Source organism: Epithele typhae, assembly GCF_022376455.1.
Source record: "Epithele typhae strain CBS 203.58 chromosome Unknown BXZ73scaffold_189, whole genome shotgun sequence".
Classification (NCBI taxonomy): Eukaryota; Fungi; Basidiomycota; class Agaricomycetes; order Polyporales; family Epitheliaceae; genus Epithele; species Epithele typhae.
The window spans coordinates 23,387-44,326 of NW_025954380.1; the positions used below are offsets into that span (position 1 = coordinate 23,387).

General features: G+C 63.8%; 5 protein-coding genes across 5 annotated transcripts; 3 read left to right on the plus strand and 2 right to left on the minus strand.

The window, feature by feature from the left end:
* Positions 1-315: 315 nt before the first annotated feature.
* On the minus strand, positions 316-663 carry BXZ73DRAFT_58111 (uncharacterized protein; the record flags this gene model as incomplete). The annotated part of the gene is made up of 1 exon (XM_048021635.1): positions 316-663. A coding segment is annotated over one exon (348 nt), but the record flags the coding sequence as incomplete, so codon positions are not given.
* Positions 664-3,932: 3,269 nt separating this feature from the next.
* On the plus strand, positions 3,933-8,653 carry BXZ73DRAFT_108804 (uncharacterized protein; the record flags this gene model as incomplete). The annotated part of the gene is made up of 7 exons (XM_048017218.1): positions 3,933-3,943; positions 4,065-4,530; positions 4,674-5,268; positions 6,437-6,780; positions 7,816-7,905; positions 7,959-8,348; positions 8,399-8,653. The coding sequence occupies 7 exons, from the start codon at positions 3,933-3,935 to the stop codon at positions 8,651-8,653; spliced, it is 2,151 nt and encodes a 716-aa protein (XP_047870963.1).
* Positions 8,654-12,469: 3,816 nt separating this feature from the next.
* On the plus strand, positions 12,470-12,808 carry BXZ73DRAFT_9970 (uncharacterized protein; the record flags this gene model as incomplete). Its single annotated transcript, XM_048028089.1, has 1 exon — positions 12,470-12,808. A coding segment is annotated over one exon (339 nt), but the record flags the coding sequence as incomplete, so codon positions are not given.
* Positions 12,809-13,017: 209 nt separating this feature from the next.
* On the plus strand, positions 13,018-13,191 carry BXZ73DRAFT_9253 (uncharacterized protein; the record flags this gene model as incomplete). The annotated part of the gene is made up of 1 exon (XM_048026384.1): positions 13,018-13,191. A coding segment is annotated over one exon (174 nt), but the record flags the coding sequence as incomplete, so codon positions are not given.
* Positions 13,192-20,160: 6,969 nt separating this feature from the next.
* On the minus strand, positions 20,161-20,780 carry BXZ73DRAFT_58109 (uncharacterized protein; the record flags this gene model as incomplete). Its single annotated transcript, XM_048021634.1, has 3 exons — positions 20,161-20,238; positions 20,302-20,527; positions 20,581-20,780. Coding segments are annotated over 3 exons (504 nt in total), but the record flags the coding sequence as incomplete, so codon positions are not given.
* Between the last annotated feature and the right edge of the window lie 160 nt (positions 20,781-20,940).

Consider the following 20,940-nt stretch of genomic DNA (forward strand, 5'->3'; position numbering starts at 1 on the left):
CCCATGACCCCAAGATCGTGTTCGCACGAACACTATTGTTGCCGAGAGAACGACGGAGGCGGGACACCGTGAGGCGACCTCGGGAAAAGGCACGCTCGGCATCAGTCGAGGTCGCTGGGTTTCGATATATTCAATAACAGTGCAGAGAACGACACAGATAGGAACATACCAGGAATAGATAGATAGTCCAGGGCCATGCGTGCGAGTGCACGGTCCTCAGACTTGCCCTTGAGCGCACCAGCCCAATAGGCGAGTGGGTCCTTCACAGTCGTTTTGGGCGGTGCATTGAGGTACTCTTCGAGAGCATCGGTAGTGTCACGCGACGCCCGCGCAGTAATATTGGCAAAGAGCTGCGAAAGAATTGTGACTATGTGAGCTGGGATCGTCAAGCACGGCGAGGGATTTGGTGTGACTTACGGCAGCGCTCACACTATGAGAGCTCTTGCGCGCAGCACGGCTCTTGACGCCTGATGCGGACGACCGAGATGTCGACGCAGAGGTGGAGGCGGCAGGCGTGGAGGGTGGCTCGTCATCGTCATTGGCAGGGGTGTCGATCTTGTAGTAGTTCAGCCAGACCTCCTTGGTGAGGTCGCGCGCAATTTGAATCCACTCAGGCGTCCAGCCCGCTTTGCGGAAGTATGTGAGCTTGAGGGCTGGGTGAAGAACTACGAAACATGGAACATCAGAGAGTGTACGGGTGATATGTGGATGTTAGTACGTACTCATGGCGATACGGTAGACTGGAGTGTCGTCGGTCCTGCTGTAATACTTGTTCATGATCGCTCGTGCGGCACGCGCACCCTTGCGGACGACCGGGTGAAGATCGGCTTGGTCAACAAAATCGTCGAGGTGCTTCGTAAGGACGTCAATGAAAGGTATTACTTCGTGTAGAAGTGCGCGGGTGTTGGACGAGATCTGGGTGGTCGCGTACAAGAAAGGCTATGAGAAAGCAGATCATCAGCGAAGGGTGCAGGAAAAAGTACATCGTACTTACGTCCATGAGGTGGTAGAGCTGTTCGAGGATGGACCACTCATCCTCGTTGAGGATAAAGCGACGGAGACGGACACCTCCGGTGCGATTGAACTCGTACTTGTCGCAGAGTGGGCCAAGTACGTCCTTCATTTCGAGTCCGCAGGCGATGACACTGACGAGGCTGTTCCATCGGGTGCGGACCATGCGAATGAGGACACGCGCGTCGATGTTCACGCTCTTGGCAAGCTCTTCCAGCTCAGCACGAACGGGGGGACTGTTCCAAACCTTTCCCGAGAGCTTGATAAGCTACCGTAGGACACACTATGTGAGTGTTCAATGACAAGCGGCCAAGGAATTTAACTCACCTTCTCGAGAGCGAGAATTGCGACCTTCTCCTCTTCAGGCGTGCACGGCGTGTCGTCATCGTCACCGAGATCGTCAATGATACCTTGGTCTGCATCCTCACGTGCGCGGTCGACTTCTACGCCCTCATTCTCGTCTGCCGAGTCGACATCTGAGCCGTCGTCGGAGAAGTCGTCGTGTTCATCATGCAACACTCTGGCATCTTCGTCGTCCTCTGACGCGTTGCTGGCGGGGCCGCGCTTCTTCAAGAAAGGTTTGACGGCAGCCTGATATGGTGTTATAAATATTATAAGACGACAATATATCAGCATTATACATCGTAGGTACGGACCTTGCTGACTAGGTTCAACACATGTCCGAAGCAACGGACATGGCCCTCGCCGATCCGGGCTAACGGCGCGCACGTATGGAGCTGACGCATGAGCGCTGTGTTGACCTCAGCATTGTCGCATGTGACAGCGATGACCTGGAGGGTGTTGAATGGTGTCAGCATGCACCGCAAGGCTTTATAGGGCACGAGTTACGGGGACCGGGGTGGGGAGCGCACGCGAGAGGAGGGAAGGGTGAGAGAGAACCGGGGGCTCACCTTGTCAAAGATACCGTACTCGCGGAGACAGTCCTCGAGCTTGTCGGCGAGGAATATAGCGGTGTGGGACTTGGTGAGCCTTTGAAGGGAGGTTGGGTATTAGTTCGCGCGGTGGGTGCACAGCGTGCAGTGGAGAACTCACTTGACGAAGTCCAAAATAATATGCTTCATGACCCCCTTTTCAGTCCAGTGGACAGTGATCCCAAGGTACGAGATCACGTTTGGCGACGTCCAGCCATCCATGCAGACATGGATGCCGCCTTCGACGTTCTGATTACAATGTCAGAGGTGTCGTGGCAGAGGGTTGGGATAGACTATGTACCTTGAGATGGTCGATGACCCGCTGTCACTTCGCCTCCAGATGGATGTCGCGGACGTCTTGAGAGATCGTCTGGCGAGTTGGGAGAGCGACCTTGTTGTAGAGCATCGCCAAGATCGCACGGAAGTCCTTGTCCTGCACGATGGTGAAGGGGCGATGGTTTCGTGCACACCACATCGCAAGCAGGAACCGCATGCGATGCGGAGTGTACGTGACCCCGGCGGCGAAATCTTCAATGAGCTGAACGCCGGCTGTGGCCACTGGCTTCTTCTGAGGGTTGCAGCTGTTCACGTGCCGCACGAGATTTCCGGTGCTTTCTTGATAGTCCGGACGATCGACCTTCTTAGACGAGTGCCTGTAGAGAGTATGTAAGTCATGGTCAACACATACTAAATCGCACAACGTACTCCTTGCAAACGAAACGATGACTTATAGTCCCGTTGGGGCCTCGAATGACGGTTGGGAATTCGAAGTGCAAATACGCATCTGAACGCCAACCCTTTGCAAGCTCCGCTGCAAGATATCAGCAATATGTTCGTGCGAGAGATGAGCGATCGGACTTACCTAAAATCTCCTCCGGGGTCATGTTCGGGAACCGCCTTGCGAACCGAGTCTGGCGATCAGTCTTGCCCACGATCCCAGTGTTCTCCGCGGCTGCGCGAGTGCGTTCTTTCAGGCCACGAACACCATCGTCGCCGTCGGAACTGTCAGAGTCAGAAGGTATGGCGCTCGAGTCCTTGTCCGAGTCGTCCTCTGTGACCGACTTGGAGGATACAGAGGTAGTCGACCTCGTGCGCCGTACCTTCGCACGCCGCTTGTCGCGCCCGCTAGGCATGGTGGCACTGTGGTAGATTGAAGAAAGTGTGTTAGGAAAGTGCAATGAAAGATAGTAGTAGCGGATGTACCTGGCAGACTCCTGCGTGACGGTCTCCGAGCGGGGACGTTTGGCAGCCGCTACCGCAGCGGCAAGGGGGTTCTCGGCGGGGGAGTCGGCGGGCATACTAACGTCGAGGGGAGGCGAATCGTCAGAGGGCGAGGGGTAGAGTGGGATCTCTGAACTCACCAGGGTGAGTTTCCGTAGTATAAAACCTCCCCAGGAGGTTGAATCGCGCACTCCTGAATGTCCCTTTCGAAGGTAATGTTAGCCCAGAGCTCTGTGTCCCGCCTCAATGACGGGATAGCTCAGAGTGTGCTCACCAAGATGAGTACCATTCCGGTGCTCCGTTCGCCCTGGCAGGGTGCTTGATACCCAATCATGAGCAGGGGGAGGTGCACGAGACGGTCCATGAGGTGGTTGGGCCAGGAACACTGCAATGTTCATGTTCATGGGGCAGTCGGAGTGTCGTGTGTGCGTGCTGAGTTGATTTGCAACGATGCATGTGTTGATGAGACCTTGCGACCGATAACGCGATAGTTCCAGCAGAAAAAGATCGCAGTAGGACTAGTAGAGTCTAGACTGAGTTCGGGAGGAGAGAGCAGAGGGGGGAGAAAACGCATCGATAGAGGCGATGAGGGCAAGGAGTTGGTGATGGCACAAGTCAGCCTCCACGCCTGACCACATGCGACATCACCCAAAGCAGCACCTTGCTTCCTGCTCGAAGCGAGGGCTTCGACTCTCAGGCCCACGCCTGACGGGAGCCGCGCAGGACTCCACGTCCGCTGCCACGTCTGCGTCGCTCCTACCACCACCCATGTCCTCTCAGTGAGTCGTCTGTGCCTCTCTAATGGTTGACGCTGCTGAGGTATAAACATATGTCCGGGTGAGCTAACCATCTGAGGATCAACATGATCCTCAGATCGTTATCTCACCCAGTGCCTAACAGATCACCTGCCTTATTTGGCGTAATCGCCCAGCTCCCACCCAGCTCCGGATCCCTCCAGGTCTCAAACAAGCCGGCAAGAGCCTCCGACGATCCGAACCGCACGGCCCCTGCGGACGACCCATCTCCTCGCGTGGAGGACCATCTCCTCGCGCGGATGACCCATCTCCTCGCGCGGACGACCCATCTCCTCGTGTGGACGACCCATCACCTCACACGGACGACCCATCCCCTCGCGCTGACGGGCAACCCATCTCCTCGCGCCAACGACCCATCTCCTCGCGCCAACAACCCATCTCCTCGCGCCAACAACCCATCTCCTCGCGCCAACGACCCATCCCCTCGCGCCGACAAGCCATCCCCTCGCACTGATAGCAACTTATCGCCAAGTTGCGCTGAGCAATCAACGACCCACCGTCTCCTCGCGCGGCCGACATCTCGTGCGGACGACATCTCGCGCGGCCTGTTTGTGCCCTCAGCACACAAACGACGTTGGGCGCCCTACGTCTCCTTGCGAGATCCACCTGTGCATTCATATTCGCGATCTCCGTCTGAGTATGTCTACAAGAATATCATAATGTCCTGCACACACACTCACACAGTATCTCACAGGTTCTTTCCTCCAACGACCACCTTCTTCCCGTGGTCTTCTGTATCCCGATCGTCACCCCTCTCGAGGCTTCCCTTCCTCTCACCGAGATGTCTAGTACGCCCGCCCCCACCGTTGGTCCCCCATCTCCCCTGCCTACTACCTCTGACATCTCAATCGGCGACGCCACCACCCTCGCTCCAGTCTCCGACACCTATCTTAATCCCACACGCCCTGGCGTTGACAACCCATCCACGTCTTTCTCGGATGAGCTCGCCGCACTGTCTGAGCTCTACGACCTCGGCACAGATCCCTCGCTCGGTGGCGGCAGTGCACCGTCCTTTGGCCAAACGTACGGGGAAATGATGGTCGCGGCAACGCGCCGTCTCGTCCCCCCTGCGCGTTGGGTGAGCATAGTTGAAGAAATCGCGGAATACCACCGGTCCCTGGTCATCGCGGAGCTCCTGGATGCGCCGCGCCCCTCCACGTTAAGCCCGCGGACCCACGCAGTCTTGGTCGACACCCTCTTCGCCGGTGCTGCGGCGGCAACGGACCTCCATGCGGCAGGAAGCTCTGGCGACGTGGGCGTGGGCGTGGATTCCACCTGCGCGGCCACAGGTAGCGCGCGCCCCCCCACAGCCCATGAGGGGGAGCAGGAGGATCGCAGCCCGGAGGCGAGCACTGGTTCAAAGTCGCCTGCGGAGTTGATGTTGGGGCCAGACATGGGCACGGCAGGTGGGGGCGCAGGTCCCGTGTCGCAGACACGCAGGCGCAGGCACAAGAGAAAGGGGAAGGGGAAGGGGAAGCGTGCGGGCAGGGGTGCGCACGCGCGCAGGGACACGGTTGCAAGCGTGGATGTGGGCACGATCACTGGTGCAGGTGGAGTCGTTGGTGTGACTCCTGCACACCCCTCAGTCGAGGACGAGCTGCCCGGGCTCATCACGCCTGTTCACTCCGACGTCTCTGATACTTCAGACGACGAGTAGGACTTGGAATAGTAACAGTGAAGTGGTGAATAGTTATTATATTGCGTCAATACATGGTCTAAATATGCGACTCTACCCGCGGATGACCCGCGGATAACAAAAAATCTGGCCGGCCCGATCCGGATCCTCACCAAGCCGGATCCGCACTGATCTGGAGCCGTGTGGATCATGAACCACGACTCACGACTCCGGATATCTGTGGGTTGATCTGCAAAGTGATCCGGAGTCTCAAACAGCCTTAGTACTCACCGAGCTAGTGGTCGCCGCAACTGACAGTGACACCACCACCCTGATCTCCGAGTAGACGTCGCCCGCACACCGCAGTTCTCTAGAGGGCGGCAGGCCGGCCGGGCGAAGGAGGAAGGCGGCACGCAGCACCGGGCGCCCGTGATTGGGTGCTCAGCCGAGGCGGGGTGCGCGGCGGAGGGCGCGAAGCTGGTGAGGCAGATCCGGATGAATGAGCTTATTGACATCCGGAAGGATCTCCTTCAGTGTTGTGCGTGTCGTGGGCGCCACCAGCAGAGTGGGAGAAGGAGATGGCTGGCACCAAGCGGCGCCGGGGTGTCCATTAGCAGTTCGGATTTATATCAACCATCGTAGTGTTGCGGGGACTCGACTCGAGTCGACTCGGGAGTCAGAGTCAAGTGCCATGACTAAGAGTCCGACTCCAAAATCTGACTCCAATTTAGTCACCCATTAGTACACAACTAAGCACCAGAGTCGGGTTCAAGTCAAGCCGGAGCCGCCGGTAGAGTCAACTTTGGGCGCCTCGGAGGAAATAGCAAAATCTATCATCCCAGCCCACGCGCCCGTGAACGACCTCGAGCCTGCGCCGCACGCCGCGCTCGGGGTGGACCTCAGCGCCTGCCTGCGCCTCGAGAACCTCACGCTCTCCTTCGACTTCGCACCCGTCGCGGACGCTGCTGCGGGGCTGTGGGACCTCCTGCGCGTCGTCCGCGCCGCGCTCGCGCTCTACATACACGTGCTCGTGCCGCAGGTGCAGGTGTTCCCCGCGCTGCGCGAGATCGCGCTCCAGGTGTTCTGCGCGACAGTGGCCCCTGTGGCATTTGCGTGCTCCACAAGCGCGCCGTTCCTGGGGGAGCCCCGCCCACGCGACGGCAAATCGGTGCGGATGCCGATGCGGGTGCGCGATGCGTGCTGTGGAACACACTCAATGCGGCGCTTGGCGCGCTGCCCGCGCTCGAGACGGTGCGGTTCTTGATGTGTGATGTGGAGAGGAGCAGCGAGGCAGAGACGGTGGAGGCAATGCGGCACTTCGTCGGGGAGCAGCTGCCGAGGACGTGCAGGTCAACGAGGGGGACTGGGAGCGAGCCTAATAACCGATCTAATAATCCCCATTCATTGACTAGCTTTCCTTTGAAATCTTCTTCATTAACAGCCTTGAAATGCTCGCTCGGGGAACCGCGAGCACCCCTGATAGGCGCCAGCATGGTCCTCAGTGGCCACCCTGCTCAGTGCCATGCAGATTTGATGGGTTTTAGGATTTTTTTTGAACTCCTCCTGCCCATGTAATACCGATGCAGAAGCTATCTACATGGTTATAGGAGGTGTATAATGGTCGTTGAATCACATCCTGCTGCAATCCCTCGCCATACAGCTCAAATCTTTTTGTTGGCCCATCGTCCTAATTGGGAAGGAGACTCCCATCAACTCTCGGCGACTCCCGGCATGACTCTTAATGATGAGTCAATTATGGGAGTCAGGACTCTAAAGTTGACTCGGGCCGAGTCGGGCCGAGTCGAGTCAGAGTCGAGTCGAGTCGAGTCGCCGCAACACTAAACCATCGACGCCTGAAGGGGGTGTAAAGCGTGAACAGAGGGAGAGAGGGAGAGGGAGATGGTGCGTGCCGCTCGCGTTCCCGCCATGTAGAGGGCGGGGAGGATACACGACGTGCCCTCGTCCACCTTGCGCGCGCCGCACATGACGCGATCGGGCGCCAGCGGTGATGCATTGATGCGCAGCGCCCGCTTTCCGCACGCGGTCACCGTAATCCCTCCTTGTCCTCATACCACCACCATCGATTCAAGCGCCCTACAAGCACAAAGCAACCCCTCACCATGTCTGACCCCCCGCCGTCGTCGGACACGACCCCGGCGACTCCATTTCCAACCCCCTCTCCCTCACCTCCTTCCCCACCCCCCCCTCCCGCATGCCCAAGTTCCCGCACCTCGACACAGACTCTTCCCCCCCGGCCGTAACTTATGGCTCCCCCGAGCCCGCGACGCTGTCCCAGTACGTCGCTGCCATGGTCCCCAACCCCGCCGTCGACGCCCCCGAGACGCCCGGCCCCTCCCCCTCGAGCATGTGGACGGCGCTGGCTATATGGCCTCCGCCGACCTGGCTCCCTCTGGCAACCGCTCCAACGTCCCCGCGTCTACGCGCGAGGCCGACGAAGGAGCCCCTCAACACCCGGAATACCGCGCTGGCGACGCGCTGTCGCTCGCCCTCCCGCCCACCGCCACATCCGCGGAGGGCGCCCCCTCGAACGCCACGCCCACTCAGGACGTCCTGTCCGGGTGGGCCGCCCCCACCCCGGGCCCCGACGCCTCCCCCCCGGCTCACAACGTCCTCGGCGGCATCGGCTCCATGGCCACCCTCGCCGCCATGCTCTTCGAGGCCGCCTCCCACGGGTGGGAGCCGGAAACCGTCATCCCGCGCCTCGCCGCGGCTTACACCGTCACCCCGGACGCCGTCCGCGAGCTCGTCGACCACTGCCCGGCCTCGTCGCCACGGCGTGGCAGGCGGGCACCCTCGTCAACCACGGGCTCCACGACAACCTCGGACCGTTCATCGCGGAAGGCCACCCCAAGGCCCTCGCGGCCATGCACGCAGCCAACGACCCCCCCCCTGGGCTCACCCCCCTCCTCCGCGGAAACCCCGAGACGGACACCTCGTTGCCTCCGCACACCCAGGCCCAGGCCCCCCCCAGCCCCCACGCCCCCGGCCCACGCCCCTGCCACGACCGCCGCACGCCTGGAATGCGTGGCCCTGCCTGAGGAAGACATGGCCACGGAGTCCTCCGCGTGCGCGTCCCTCATGTCGGAAGACGAGGCGTCAGACGACGACGTCCCGGACGTCCGGATGACGTCGTCTGAGGACCACGCAGCCGCCCGCCGCCTGCTCCTCGCCGAATACGACCTCTCCGAGGACGACTCCGGCGACGACTCGGACTTCGCGCCCACCCCCGCTGCCCGCCCCTCCGCTGCCCGCGCCCGCGGCACGGGACCCAAGCACGCCATGACCAGGCGCTCCGTCCCCCTCCCGCGCACACCGGTGCCCACCCCCTCGACTGGCACACCCACTTCGTCAGGGGTACCCGCATCCGCCGTCACCGGGCAGGCCTCCTCGGGACCCGCCCCGACCGGCTTCACCCCTGCCGCCTCTCCCCTCACGGGCCTGCCGCTCGCGAAGCTCGGCGCCACTACCAGGAATTCTTCGCGCAGCAAGCCGCGGAGCGCGCGATGGCCCAGGAGGCGGCGGCCGCCTTCGCTGCTGTCCCCACCCCCTCCCTCAACCTCGACGCCATGGTCGTGGAGCCCGCGGGAGTCGAGGCGTCCATCCACGCGCCCGGCCGCTCGGCAGGCGCTGGCGCGTCTTTCGCGTCGTTCGGAGCCAGCCCCCCTGCACCCCCGGCCGCCCCGGCCGCACGATCATCCCCTGCCGCCGCCGCCGTCCCGCCTACGGGCTGGGTCCCCGCCCCCCGCGCGCCGTCCCCGTCCCCTCCTCGCATCCCAGCCGCTGCCAAGGGCAAGGGGCGCGCTGCGGACTCTCGTTCCCTCGCGAGCATCATCGCGGACGCAAAGTCTGCCCACGCCAAGGCATCCACCCACGCTCCCCCACCGGCTGCGACCAGCGCCGCCCCGGCCGCCCGCGCCCGGGCTCGTGCTCCCGAACGGGAGGCAGCGGCCCCTGCACCCGCACCCGCACCCGCGCCCGCACCAGCTCCCCCGTCCGTGCCCCGCCCGCCGGGCATGTCCCCGGACTCGGTCCTAGCGTTCATCAAGGCATTCGCCCTCGAGCACGGCTTCGACCTCACCCAGCGGAAGCCCATCGCTGCGGCCCCAGGCCCCGCCCGTACCCCGGCCCCGCGGCCGCACCATCATACGCCGCCGCTGCGGCCGCGGCCGCCCCCGCGCACGCACCCCGGGCCCGTCCTGCCCGTCAGTCCCCCGCGGCCGCGGCTGCGGCGCGCATGAAGGCCCTCCCCGCCGGACACTCGCGGCTCCTGCACGTGTCCTTCACAGACCCAGGGGCCGCACCCATGCTCTGCGAACTGCCCTCGGCGGTCCAGGTGCTGGACTCCCTCCGCCACGACGGCCGAATCCGCATCCGCTCCGTGGAACTCTCCATCCGCGGGACCTCGTACGCAGTCGTCCCATCCGCCACCACCGACCTCCCGGTCCTACCCGACGAGCAGCTTGAAGTCCTGCGGGACATGTTCGCGACGGCGCTCTCCGTCCCCGCCGACGTCCTCGTAGTGCGCCGACACACGTACCGGTCCGGTGTCGTCTTCCCGGCCGTCGCACGCGTATCCCCCGAAGGCCACCCCGTCGACCCGCGCCGCGCCCTGGTCGATGCGATCAACCGCACGGGCGCCCCGGGCTGGTCGGAGGCCCTGACTGCATCCCCGCCGGCCCGAGTGCGGTCCGGTGGAACAACCGCGACCCCACGGCGCGGGCGTCCCACCTCTTCGTAGACCTCGAGGACACACACGACTTCTCCCTCTCCGTACGCCTCGCGGGCTCCGTCCTCACCTTCCACGACGGCCCCCACCGTGCGGAAGCCACCCGCGCGGACGTCCACGTCCCACAATGCCGCCGTTGCTACCGGGTGGGACACACCACCCCCATTTGCCGGTCGGCCCCGATGTGCCCGACGTGCGCGGGACCGCACACCGCGGCGGAGCACATCCGCGCGGCGGCCGCCGACCCCTCTGGACCGCACCCGTTGCATCAACTGCGGCGGCGACCACACGGCCCTGGCTCCGCGCTGCCCAAAGCGCCGCGCTCAGACCCCGCGCCCGTCCCCGTCCCCCACGACGCCCCCTGCGTCCGGACCCTCGGGCAGCCGGGCCCAGCGGTCTCGCCCACGCCGCTCCCGCCAAGCGCCCTCCCCTGAGGAGCTGGCGCGCATCGAGGCCGACATCGCCCGCCAAGTCGACGCCGCTAAGGCAGAAGTCGCGGCCGCCCACGCTGGGCCCTACGCGGCCCCCGCACGCCCCTCCCCGACCGACAATACAGGACTGCCCCTACGCCTCGGCAACCCCCACGCACGCCGAGTGGAGCAGTCCGCCACCTGGACCGCCCGCGACTTTGACAACATGTCATGGGGCAACAACCTGCAGCCCGGCCTCGGCTTCGAGCTCTTCGCCGGCGATGCCCACCGCCACGTGCAGCGGATGCACGACCACGCTGACCACCTCGTCGCGGCCACCGAGGGGTGGTCCACCGCCGGCCCGTCGCGCCGCCGCCGCCCGCACAAGAACCCCGCCGCCGCCGACCCGTCGCGCTCCGCCCCTCCCCCCCCACAACCCCCCGCGTAGATGACGGTACGCCTGAACGAAGTTATTTATGGCCCGGACCTTCCCCCCCGCACGTCCCTGCGCATCCTGTCCCAGAACGTCAACCGTAACTCCAAAGTTACACACACCCTCCTTCAAGCCCACCGGTCCCACTTCGACATCATCCTCATACAGGAGCCACGGTACTCTTCCATAAAGAAAATCCCCGCCCCCGGCGGCAAGGGCAACTCTACCGCGCGCGGCGACCGCACCCGCGACGACCAGTACTTCGGCACGCAGGCCGACTCTGCCAACTGGACCCTCCTCGAGCACTCATCGCTGAAGTCGGAGGACCTCGAACCCCCCCGCGTCGTGTGCTACGTCAACCGTCGACTCGCGTCCACCCGCGTGTCCATCCACCCTGCGCTCGTGCACCGGGACGTCATGGCCATCACCGTAGCCACCCGCGGCCTGCCCGCCGCGACGATCGTCAACCTCTACAACGAGGCCGACAAGCCCCACACGTCCGGCCTGACCGAGCTCTACGAGTTCTCGCTGGATCCGCACCGCTCCCTCTCCGCTCCCGTAGTGGTCTTCGCCGGGGACTTCAACGCGCACTCGAAGCAGTGGGACCCCTCTTACCCCACCACCTCGCCGGACGCCCTCCTCCACGCATCGACCATGTTGCCGCGGCCCTGGGCGTACCCCACCTGCTCTCTCCTGTGGACGTACCGACGCACAGGCCGCACGACCCGACTCTGCGCGGCACAGTGATCGACCTCGCCTGGACCTCGGACCTTCTGGCGGGCGGGCCTGCTCCGTGCACGCCAACCACGCTGGGCTCTCAGACCATGCCCCCCTCGCCATTGAAATCCCCACGGCGGCCTTCTCCACACTGGGCCCGGCCCGCGTCGCCCAGGAAGATGTCGACGAGATGCTGGCAGACGTCGCCGCCGGCCTGCTCGACGTGTTCGACCGCACCCCCCCCTCCTCCGCCGCAGAGACCGCCGCGCTCGCCTCAGACGTGATGGGAGTCATCGAGCGCGAGTACGCCGCCCGAGCCTCCCCGCGCCGCTACTCCCCCGCGTCCAAAAGCTGGTGGACCAAGAGCCTCACAGCTGCACGCCGTGAACTCTCCCGTATCACGGCCGAAAACACACCACCTTGGCAGAAGCGCCACGCCGCCCGCCGCCTCTCTGCGCGCACCCGGCTCTCTCCGGAGTTCCTCGCGCGTCACCAGTTCAACCCCGCAGCCGCCGCAGACCGTATCGCCACCGCCCGACGTGAGTACTACCGCTTGCTCAACCGCGAGCGCAACGCGCACTTCGAAGAGCGCCTCTTCGAGGTCTCCACCTGCTCACAACGCGTGTGGGACCTCCTGAGCTGGGTCAAGCCCCGCCGCATGACCTCCTCCGCGGGGATGCGTCGCGCTGACGACTCGGTCATCACCATGGACACCGATCTCGCCGAGGAGTTCGACCGCACTTTCCACAAGGCCGCCGACCGCCCCTGCGACCTCTCCATCGTGGACGAGCTCCCGTCCGACCCCGCCCGGGACTGGCCGCCGTTCTCTGCCCTGGAGCTCACGGACGCCCTCGCCACCTGCAGCCCCAAGTCCGCGCCGGGCCCTGACCACCTCACGTGGAAGATGCTCAAGGCGCTCATCCGGTCTGACGAACTCCCGCCCGGACCGCCGGGCCCCCCGGACTCTCCGAGCCCCTCCCCCTCCCCCGCCCCCTCCAACCCCCCTCCCCCCTCCCCCCCACCCACCCCTCCGTAGTCGACAACGACTGCCCCGCCACCACCGGTGCCCTACTCCTCGAAGGGTTCCGCACGCTCTTCAACGCGTGCTTCCGCTTCGGCGTCTGGCCTGAGGAGTTCCGCCGCGCAACCACCGTTGTCATCCCCAAACCGTCCAAGCCTGACTACACCAAGGTCAAGGCATACCGCCCTATCGTCCTCCTCTCCACGATCGCCAAATGGATGGAGAAGGTGATTAACGCGCGCGTACAGTTCGCGGCCCACAAGCACGGATCCTTCACCCGTGCCAGTTCGGGTCCAACTCACAGCGCTCCACGACCGATGCGGTGGCCTACGCGGTCAACTACATACACCAAGCCTGGCAGAAGAAAATGGTGGTCACGATGGTCGGATGCGACATCGGCCAGTTCTTCCCGTCCGTCAACCCCGACCTACTCGTCGCCGTCTGCGCCCGCCGCGGCTTCGGCGCCCCCTTCACGGCGTGGCTCCGCGCGTACCTCGGCCCCCGCAGGTCGTCGTTCCGGTTCAACGACCTCACTACGGAATCATTCGACTGCCCGCGCGTCGGCGTCGGCCAGGGCAGCGCGCTCTCCCCGACCTTCTCCGCGCTCGCCCTCACCCCGGTGCTGCTCGCGCTCGACCGCGCGTGCCGCTTCCCCTCCCCACTGGGGGGCGCACGCCCGTACCACCACTTCTACGTCGACGACGGCAACCTCATGGTCGCGTCCCCGGATATCTCCACCAACCTCGAGTTGATCGGCCCGCTCTACGAAACGCTCACCACCTCCCTCGGACGCGCTGGGTACCTCCTCGAGCACGAAAAAACGGAGGGCATACACTTCATCCCCCCACACAGCGCACACCGCCCCCACGCCACACGCGCCATCCCCCTACCCGGACTCCTCACGGCTCTCAAGCCCCCCACGGCAATCCGCCACCTCGGATTCCTGCTCGACAGCAAACTCGACTGGCGCGCCCACATCCGCCACTACGCGCACCGCGCACGCACCACCTGCGCGGCCTCCCACATGCTCGGCTCCTCGGCGCGCGGCGTCAACCCTTCGCAGCGCCGCCTTCTGTACGTCTCGTGCATCCGCCCGGTGCTCACGTATGGGTGCCAGGTGTACGCCCGCCCCAAGGGGTTCAAGGACAACTTCAAGGTCCTCGCCACAGCCCAGCATCACGCCCTCCGGTGGATCACGGGCTCCTTCTCCACGACCCCCACCGGCGCGCTCCACGCACTCGCGGGCGTCGTCCCGGTTCGCCTCTTCTGCCGCAAGATGCAGGCGTCGTACCGGCTGCGCATCGACACGCTCATGGCGTCGCACCCGGTCCGCCTCCTCTTCCCGGGCCGCTACCCCCCTCCTCCCACTTCCCTCCCGCTCCCCGCATACCCACCCACGCGCGCGCCTGCGCATGACATGTACCACTCGGCCGTCGGGGCCGCCTCGCTCCTCCCCCACCACCCTGACGCCCTCACGCGCCCCCTGTCGGACACCCAGTTCGACGTCCTCAACGTGGAGGCCACCCCCGGCGCCCGCATCCTCGACGAGTTTGCGGACCGCATCCACTTCAACCTGGAGCACCCAAAGAAGATCGACGCCGACGCCCAGGCCGCGTTCCTCGCGAACGTCGTCCTCCCGCGCATCGCCGCTGCGCACGCCGACCCCAACACCGCGGTCGTATTCACCGACGGATCAGCCACGCACGATGGCTCTCACACCGCCGCGGGGTACATGCTGTACTTCCCGGACGAGGCCACCCTCTGCGCGTCGCACGCTGCGCCCTCCGGCCGCGGCTTCTCCACCGACGCCGAGATCCGCGCGATCACCGCGTCCCTCGTGTTCTTCTCCCCACTTACGCTCAAGCGCGCCGATGCCACCCACCTCCACGTCTTCTCGGACTCGCTGGCCGCACTCCAGTCGCTCCTTAAACCCAAATCCGGCTCCGGCGACCTCCTCCTCGCCGCGTCCCTCATCCGCCTCTGGCTCTCCTCCTCCCCTGACGCACACCTCCACCTGTCGTACGTCCCCTCGCATGAAGGCGTCCCAGGCAACGAGGCCGTCGACAAACTCGTTGGCGACGTCGCTCCCGACCCCCACCCGCGCATGCACTTCTCCTACGCGAAGCGCGCAATCGCGGTCGAAACGTGCAACATGTGGCGCGAGCTCGCCTTCGAGCACACTCCTGGCCAGCCGCCTCGCCCCATCCCCGAGTGGTGGGGACGCAACTACATCCACCACCCAGCGATGCACGTCTTCGACCCTGCGTCGTCGGCGTCCCTCATCCGACGCTTCGGAGACGCATCCATCCGGTCGTACTCCAAGCTCTGCCGCGTCCTCACTGGGCACGCGTTCACGGGCGATTACCGGGCGCGCTACCGTCCGAAGGCCGCCCAGCCTACGGACTGCACGTGCGGACACTACCCGCGCGGCTCCCCACTGCACGACCGCCAACACGTACTGTTCGAGTGCGCGTACTACTGGCGCGGGTCCTCCCAGACCCCCATGGTACCGGCGCTCCTCACGCGACCCGACGACCCCCTCCCCGCCATCCGCGCGTTCCTAGCGCTCAACCACACCGCGTTCGAGCCGTCGGACTGCCCCCCGGACACCTCGGGCTGGGACCTCACAGACCACGACGAGCGCTACGACGACATCATCGCCGGCGAGGACGCCCCCTTTACCTCCCTCACCGCGCTCGACCTCGTCGCGCCCATTACCACCGAGGTCCGCCTCACCGTCTCCGACGTCCTCCAGGCCGGGATCGCGAAGCGCTACAAAACCCACGCGAGGCGCGCGCGCGCGCGAGGCCACCGCTACCGCCATAACGCGCGCCACTTCGAGGCGCTGTGGAACACCCTCGCGCCCGACGTACGTCCCCCCACGTTCGGACGCGGACGAAACGCTCCCCGACCTCCCCCCCTTCCCCCCCCACTCGCACCTACCGGTTGCGGGCCCGGCTTGACCCGGTCGTGGCACAGTCCACGCGCGTCGCCTGCCCCTTCCGTTTACATACCCTTGCCTGGCTTGACCCGGTCGTACCAACGCGCGTCGCCTGCGGGGTCCCATCTCGGTTCATCACGCCCCATGTCTCCCACCTCCTCCACGTCGAGTGAGAGCTCGTCGCGCTCCGGCGCTCCGTCCTACGGAACCGACAAGCCCACTTACCCCATCCCATATGCGCTCGCGGCGATTCCGCCGTGGCACGACTCGGTCGTCTGAACGATTCGCGGCGCCTGCGGCCGCTGGACTTTCTGCAACTGCCTACGGGCGCAGGCCCGTTACATAGCACATGTACTCAAACGAATGCGGGATACGTTCTTAGCTGTGTAGTTACACGCGCATATGTGACACATAGGGATAGAATGAGAATAATAATAATAATAAAGCACGCGGTCACCGTCTCGAGCTCACCTTCCCGTCCCTGGATATTCCACCTCTGTCCACCGCTCCCGCAACCGTGGCCAGAATTTACTACGGTGCATTTCTGGTGCGTCGTCCCCAGACCATCTACTCGAGCCCGGCTTCAATCGACCCGCCTTACAAAGGGTATGCACAACAAGAGTCATTCGCGTACGTAAGCCTCTCCCGCTGTATGCGCTCGCTCGCTCATCTCGTCCCGGATAGGCGCGCACCCACGGTGGAGGTAAATCAGCCCCTCGAGGCACAGGTGGCGACCCAGCTCGTGTCCCTGACCGAACACCCGGCCGACGACTACTTGCGGGGCGTGCTCATCTCCTACAACGCCGCGAACCCGCACTGAGGCTGTTCAGCGCATGCAAGTCCCGCCTCAACCACGCCGTGCTCGACAAAGGCTCGCGAGCCATCCGTGCGTCCGCGCCCGCTCTTCTGTGCGCCTGCCCTGCTGACTGACGCAACGGCACACCTGCAGGCAGCACACTCAGTCAAGGTTGCCGACTTGTCGATGGGCGGGACGTTCGCGGGTATGTGATCTCCCGGCACCGCACTGCATCGCTCGCTGACGACACCCCCAGATCAGCTCTGACGAGCTGAGTATGCAGGTTTGGTGATGGAACTCGTCTCTGGCGGGAGACTTGCTCAAGTGTATCACCAACACAGACCGCGAGCTGCGTGCGCCTCCGCCTCATTTATTGTCTTGGTATATGCCACGCTCACTGTCATCACAGCGGACGCGGATCACGTACCAGATCTGCGACGCCCTGTCGGCAAGCATCTCTCACCTTACCACCTCATCGCCCTCTGATCACGGTCTGCAGCATGTGCACGATCAAAGGATCGTTCACCGTGGCCTGGAGCCGGAGAAAATCCTCCCGACGGACCAGTATCCGCCCGCGGATGTTGAGCTAGCGAAGGCGATGGACTCACATACGATCCTCAAGGTGCACATCCCTATGTAAGGCAGAGTTCCTCGTCGCTAACACGTGCGCCCAGACGTTCTGCGGCACCCCCGTATACGTCGCGCCGGAAGTGGCCGTGCACGACGCATTCCCGACATCGGACAGATACTTAAACCTGGTCGATAGCGGGAGCGTCCGTCTGGACGCCGGAATCGACACAACGCTGGCCGCGTGCCGACTCCCAATCCCTCTCCTCAGGCTCACGCAGGGGCATCCCATTCAACGCAGACCTGCCGAACACGGACATACATACTATGATCATGACCCGCCAGGCGGAGCGGGCGCTCCTGTACGACCAGGATGGGAGCGATCAGGGTGCGTACCCCCTCCCTCGTCCCGGCCCCCCGAGCTGACCAGCACCCCGCACACTCACAGCCGAGCGGTTCATCCGCGCGCTCCCCGTGTCCCCCCCGAGCAAGCGCATGTCGCTCACCAGCGCGCTGGACCACCCTTGGCTCTCGACCGAGACCGAGCTCGAAGACCAGCCTCGGTTGCTCCCCGCGACCCCGCCCGTGCTCCACCCTGCGTCGCGCCAATCCCTCCCCTCCGCCCCCTCCATCGCGGACGGCGCGCCGGCGGCGGAGCCCGCGCACACCCCTCCGCCAGACACTCCGCTAACTCTGGGCCTACGAAGGCTTCCCAGGACGGCGTCCCTGTTCCGAATGGACGGCGAGCAGGCCGCATGGATGCGCTCCGCAGCAGGCTCATGCACGTCTCTCGACCCAAGCCTCATCCTCGCCGTGTACCCACCGTCGCCCGAGCGCGCGGCAACCCCGGTGCGCGACGCCGCCGCCGCCGCCGCCAGGCTCAGGGACGGCCACGTGCTGTCGAGCCCGCGGTCGGCCGCGAGCGAGGGGAGCCAGCGCGGCAAGCTCCAGCGGCGGTCGGAGGTGCTGTCGCGGGCGCGGCAGGAGGGCGAGGAGCTCCCGGCGCTGTCGCAGGACATGTGTGCTTGGGCGGCGGAGGCTCTGGGCGAGATCGATGTGGGTCCTGTGGAGGAGCCGGTGGAGGAGCTCGAGCCTCGCGCGACGAAGGAGGCGACGCCGACGCGAGAAATCAAAACGCTCAAAGACGACACATCGGCCGGGAAGGCGGCGTCGCCGATGCGCCAGGGGGCGAAGCGCAAGTCGCTGTCGGAGGAGAGTGACGACGAAGGCGAGGGATACGCGACGTCGCTGCCGCCGCAGACGCAGGAGCAGGAGGACTCGGAAGAGGAGTCGTCGCGCGGTGAAGCGGCCGCGGACGGAGCCGTCGATGATGTCTGTCGTGGAGGTGGAGGGTACGGACTAGTGGCGTCGGCGACGCCCAAAAGTGCTGGATGTGTACATTGCTGTTGTGCTTTCGGTTTTATGCTTTCCGTGTTCTGTCTTGTCGTACGCTATATAATGCACATACCCATAAGTAAACCAGGCCGGTCGGGCGTTAGCTCCAGTGGAAGTGAACGAAATTACAACCTGAGCAAACCGGAAGTACACGGCGCGGCGTGTGACCAAGGACACTAGATACCTGCGCGGTCTGAGCCTACAGTATTTCCACCTGTGCTCACCCTCCCTCGATTGGGTATAATCATGCATTGTTAGAGATGAAAATATATTCACTCGTATGCTACTACAACGTGGAGAGCGAGGCGGAGGCGGAGGGCGAGGACAACGCAGTGGGGCAGCGGGGACGTGGTGCTGCGCGCCCGCGAGTCGGAGCAGCGCGTAGACCGCGGCTAGATCGCGCTTGCATGGATGAGCTGGACGTGCGCGAAGGCGAGGCAGGCGCGGGCTGAGGGATGATGGACGTGCGGGCACGTGCGCCGGCGATGGGATCCGAGCTCGGCGGATACGGCAGCGAAGGTGGGCGAGAAACCGTCCGGGCGAGAGGCCGCCACAGTGGACGGGAAGGGGCGGGCGGTGACGGACAGGGTCCCGTCGTGTTGGGTTCGACGGTGATGGTTGTCGTAAACGTCGCGCTGAAGCACGAGCAGTGAGTGTCGTCCTAAGATTGGGGGGAGCACGAATTGACTCGTCGTGCAGGACGTGTGCGAGAGCTTCATCGGGAGGTTCAGATTTGGGTGGGAAGAGCTGGTGGAAGTGTTTCCAAAAGTATACGTCAGCTGGTATAGACCTCGCAATAAGCGGTGAGGCTTACCAGAATGACTCCTGTCTCGACGTCTCCATCGATAAACGCCTGGTTTCCTGCGAGGGCCCTCAAAAACGTGGTGTTCGTCGACGCGTCGCCCACTCTGTACTTTTCGCGGCTCCCTCATAGCCTCCGTGCGATCGTGCCCATGAGCGATGAGAAGAAGCCATGGTCGAATCCTCGCTCGACACGGAGTGATGGCGCGATGACAACAGACGTGTTCGCGGCAGGCGTGAAGGGAGAGCTGCGTTCCGCCAGAGGCATGCAATGTACACCCGGCGGAACCGTGAATATGCGAGTAGGCGGCGGTGTGGACAGGTAGGCGAGTTGGCCAGAGTCGGGGAGGAAGTTGCGTGGGTTCTCGGCGCAAAGGCGCGATCCGAAAGCACGCCCGGCGAGTGGTATCGAGGACTGATCGAGAGGAAGGTATCTCCAGCCGCCGCCTGCGCAAAAGTCGTGAGAAAAATGCAAGGGTAAAAATAGTCGAATACTTAACTCTAGTTGTGACCCCTGCCGCTTTACCGGACACCTCCACGAATATACCGCGAGAAAATTCTTGTCGTGCATGGGTTGAAGCGATGCTTTTCGGCGCGCAGGACCACGTGAGGACGTCAAATGACTGGTTTGGAGGGAGTCTGGGATTCGATCCTTCGCGTAGTTCTGTATGGTGAGGACAGTGGATGGGATAGTGTTCCCGAAGGATGTGGGCGAACCAGGTGCGGTGTGATTACGCGTCAGCCTTTGTCCATTTTTTCGACGCCGGCGTTTCTCCACCACAAAACTGGGCCAAGTCCCTGTTCTGACATCGAGCACTGGAACCAAAACCAGACATAAGCTATTATTAGCGAACAGGGGAATGTAGGGAAGAGACTCACGATGACGGTATATGGGGGCAGGCGCACCTCACGAGCCTGTTGAACGCCCTCATGCGCCTTCGGCTGGTCCAGGCTCATCGCCATGTACTCGTCTGCGTTGACACGGACCAGGAGGACATCGCCGACGTCGATGTACATCCCGTCCGCCAGGGGCGAGTCGAGGGGTTCGTGAGACGAGGTTGCTTCCGATCGTGGCAGCCAGATGTGTTCTCGCTCTTTTGGGTCGCTGGGGGCGGATGGACATGGGTGTCGGGGAAGACAGGACAGAAAAAGGAGCACGTACAAGGGCAGGGTTCCGGGAGGTAGACAAGAGGGACGAAGATGTCGTCAAACATTCGACAGTGACTGGGCGTGAGTGAGCTTAAGGGCGCGAGAACAAGGCCGAAAAGACGGACGTAGGAGACCGTCCTCATCCGAGGAAGCGTGATCTTGGCGAGGATAACCTCGGATCCAAAGGGACGGAAAACGCAGAGCACGTAGTCGTAGCTCCGCACAGTGCGAGATAGACTCACTGATTTTTGTACCAGAGCGGGATCGGTCAAGGTAGCGGGCTTCACGTCGATGTCAACATCCGTGCCCGTGCCCGACACACGCTTGAAGGCCGTGCCGGCACCACAGTGCTGTGGGGAGAAAGAAATC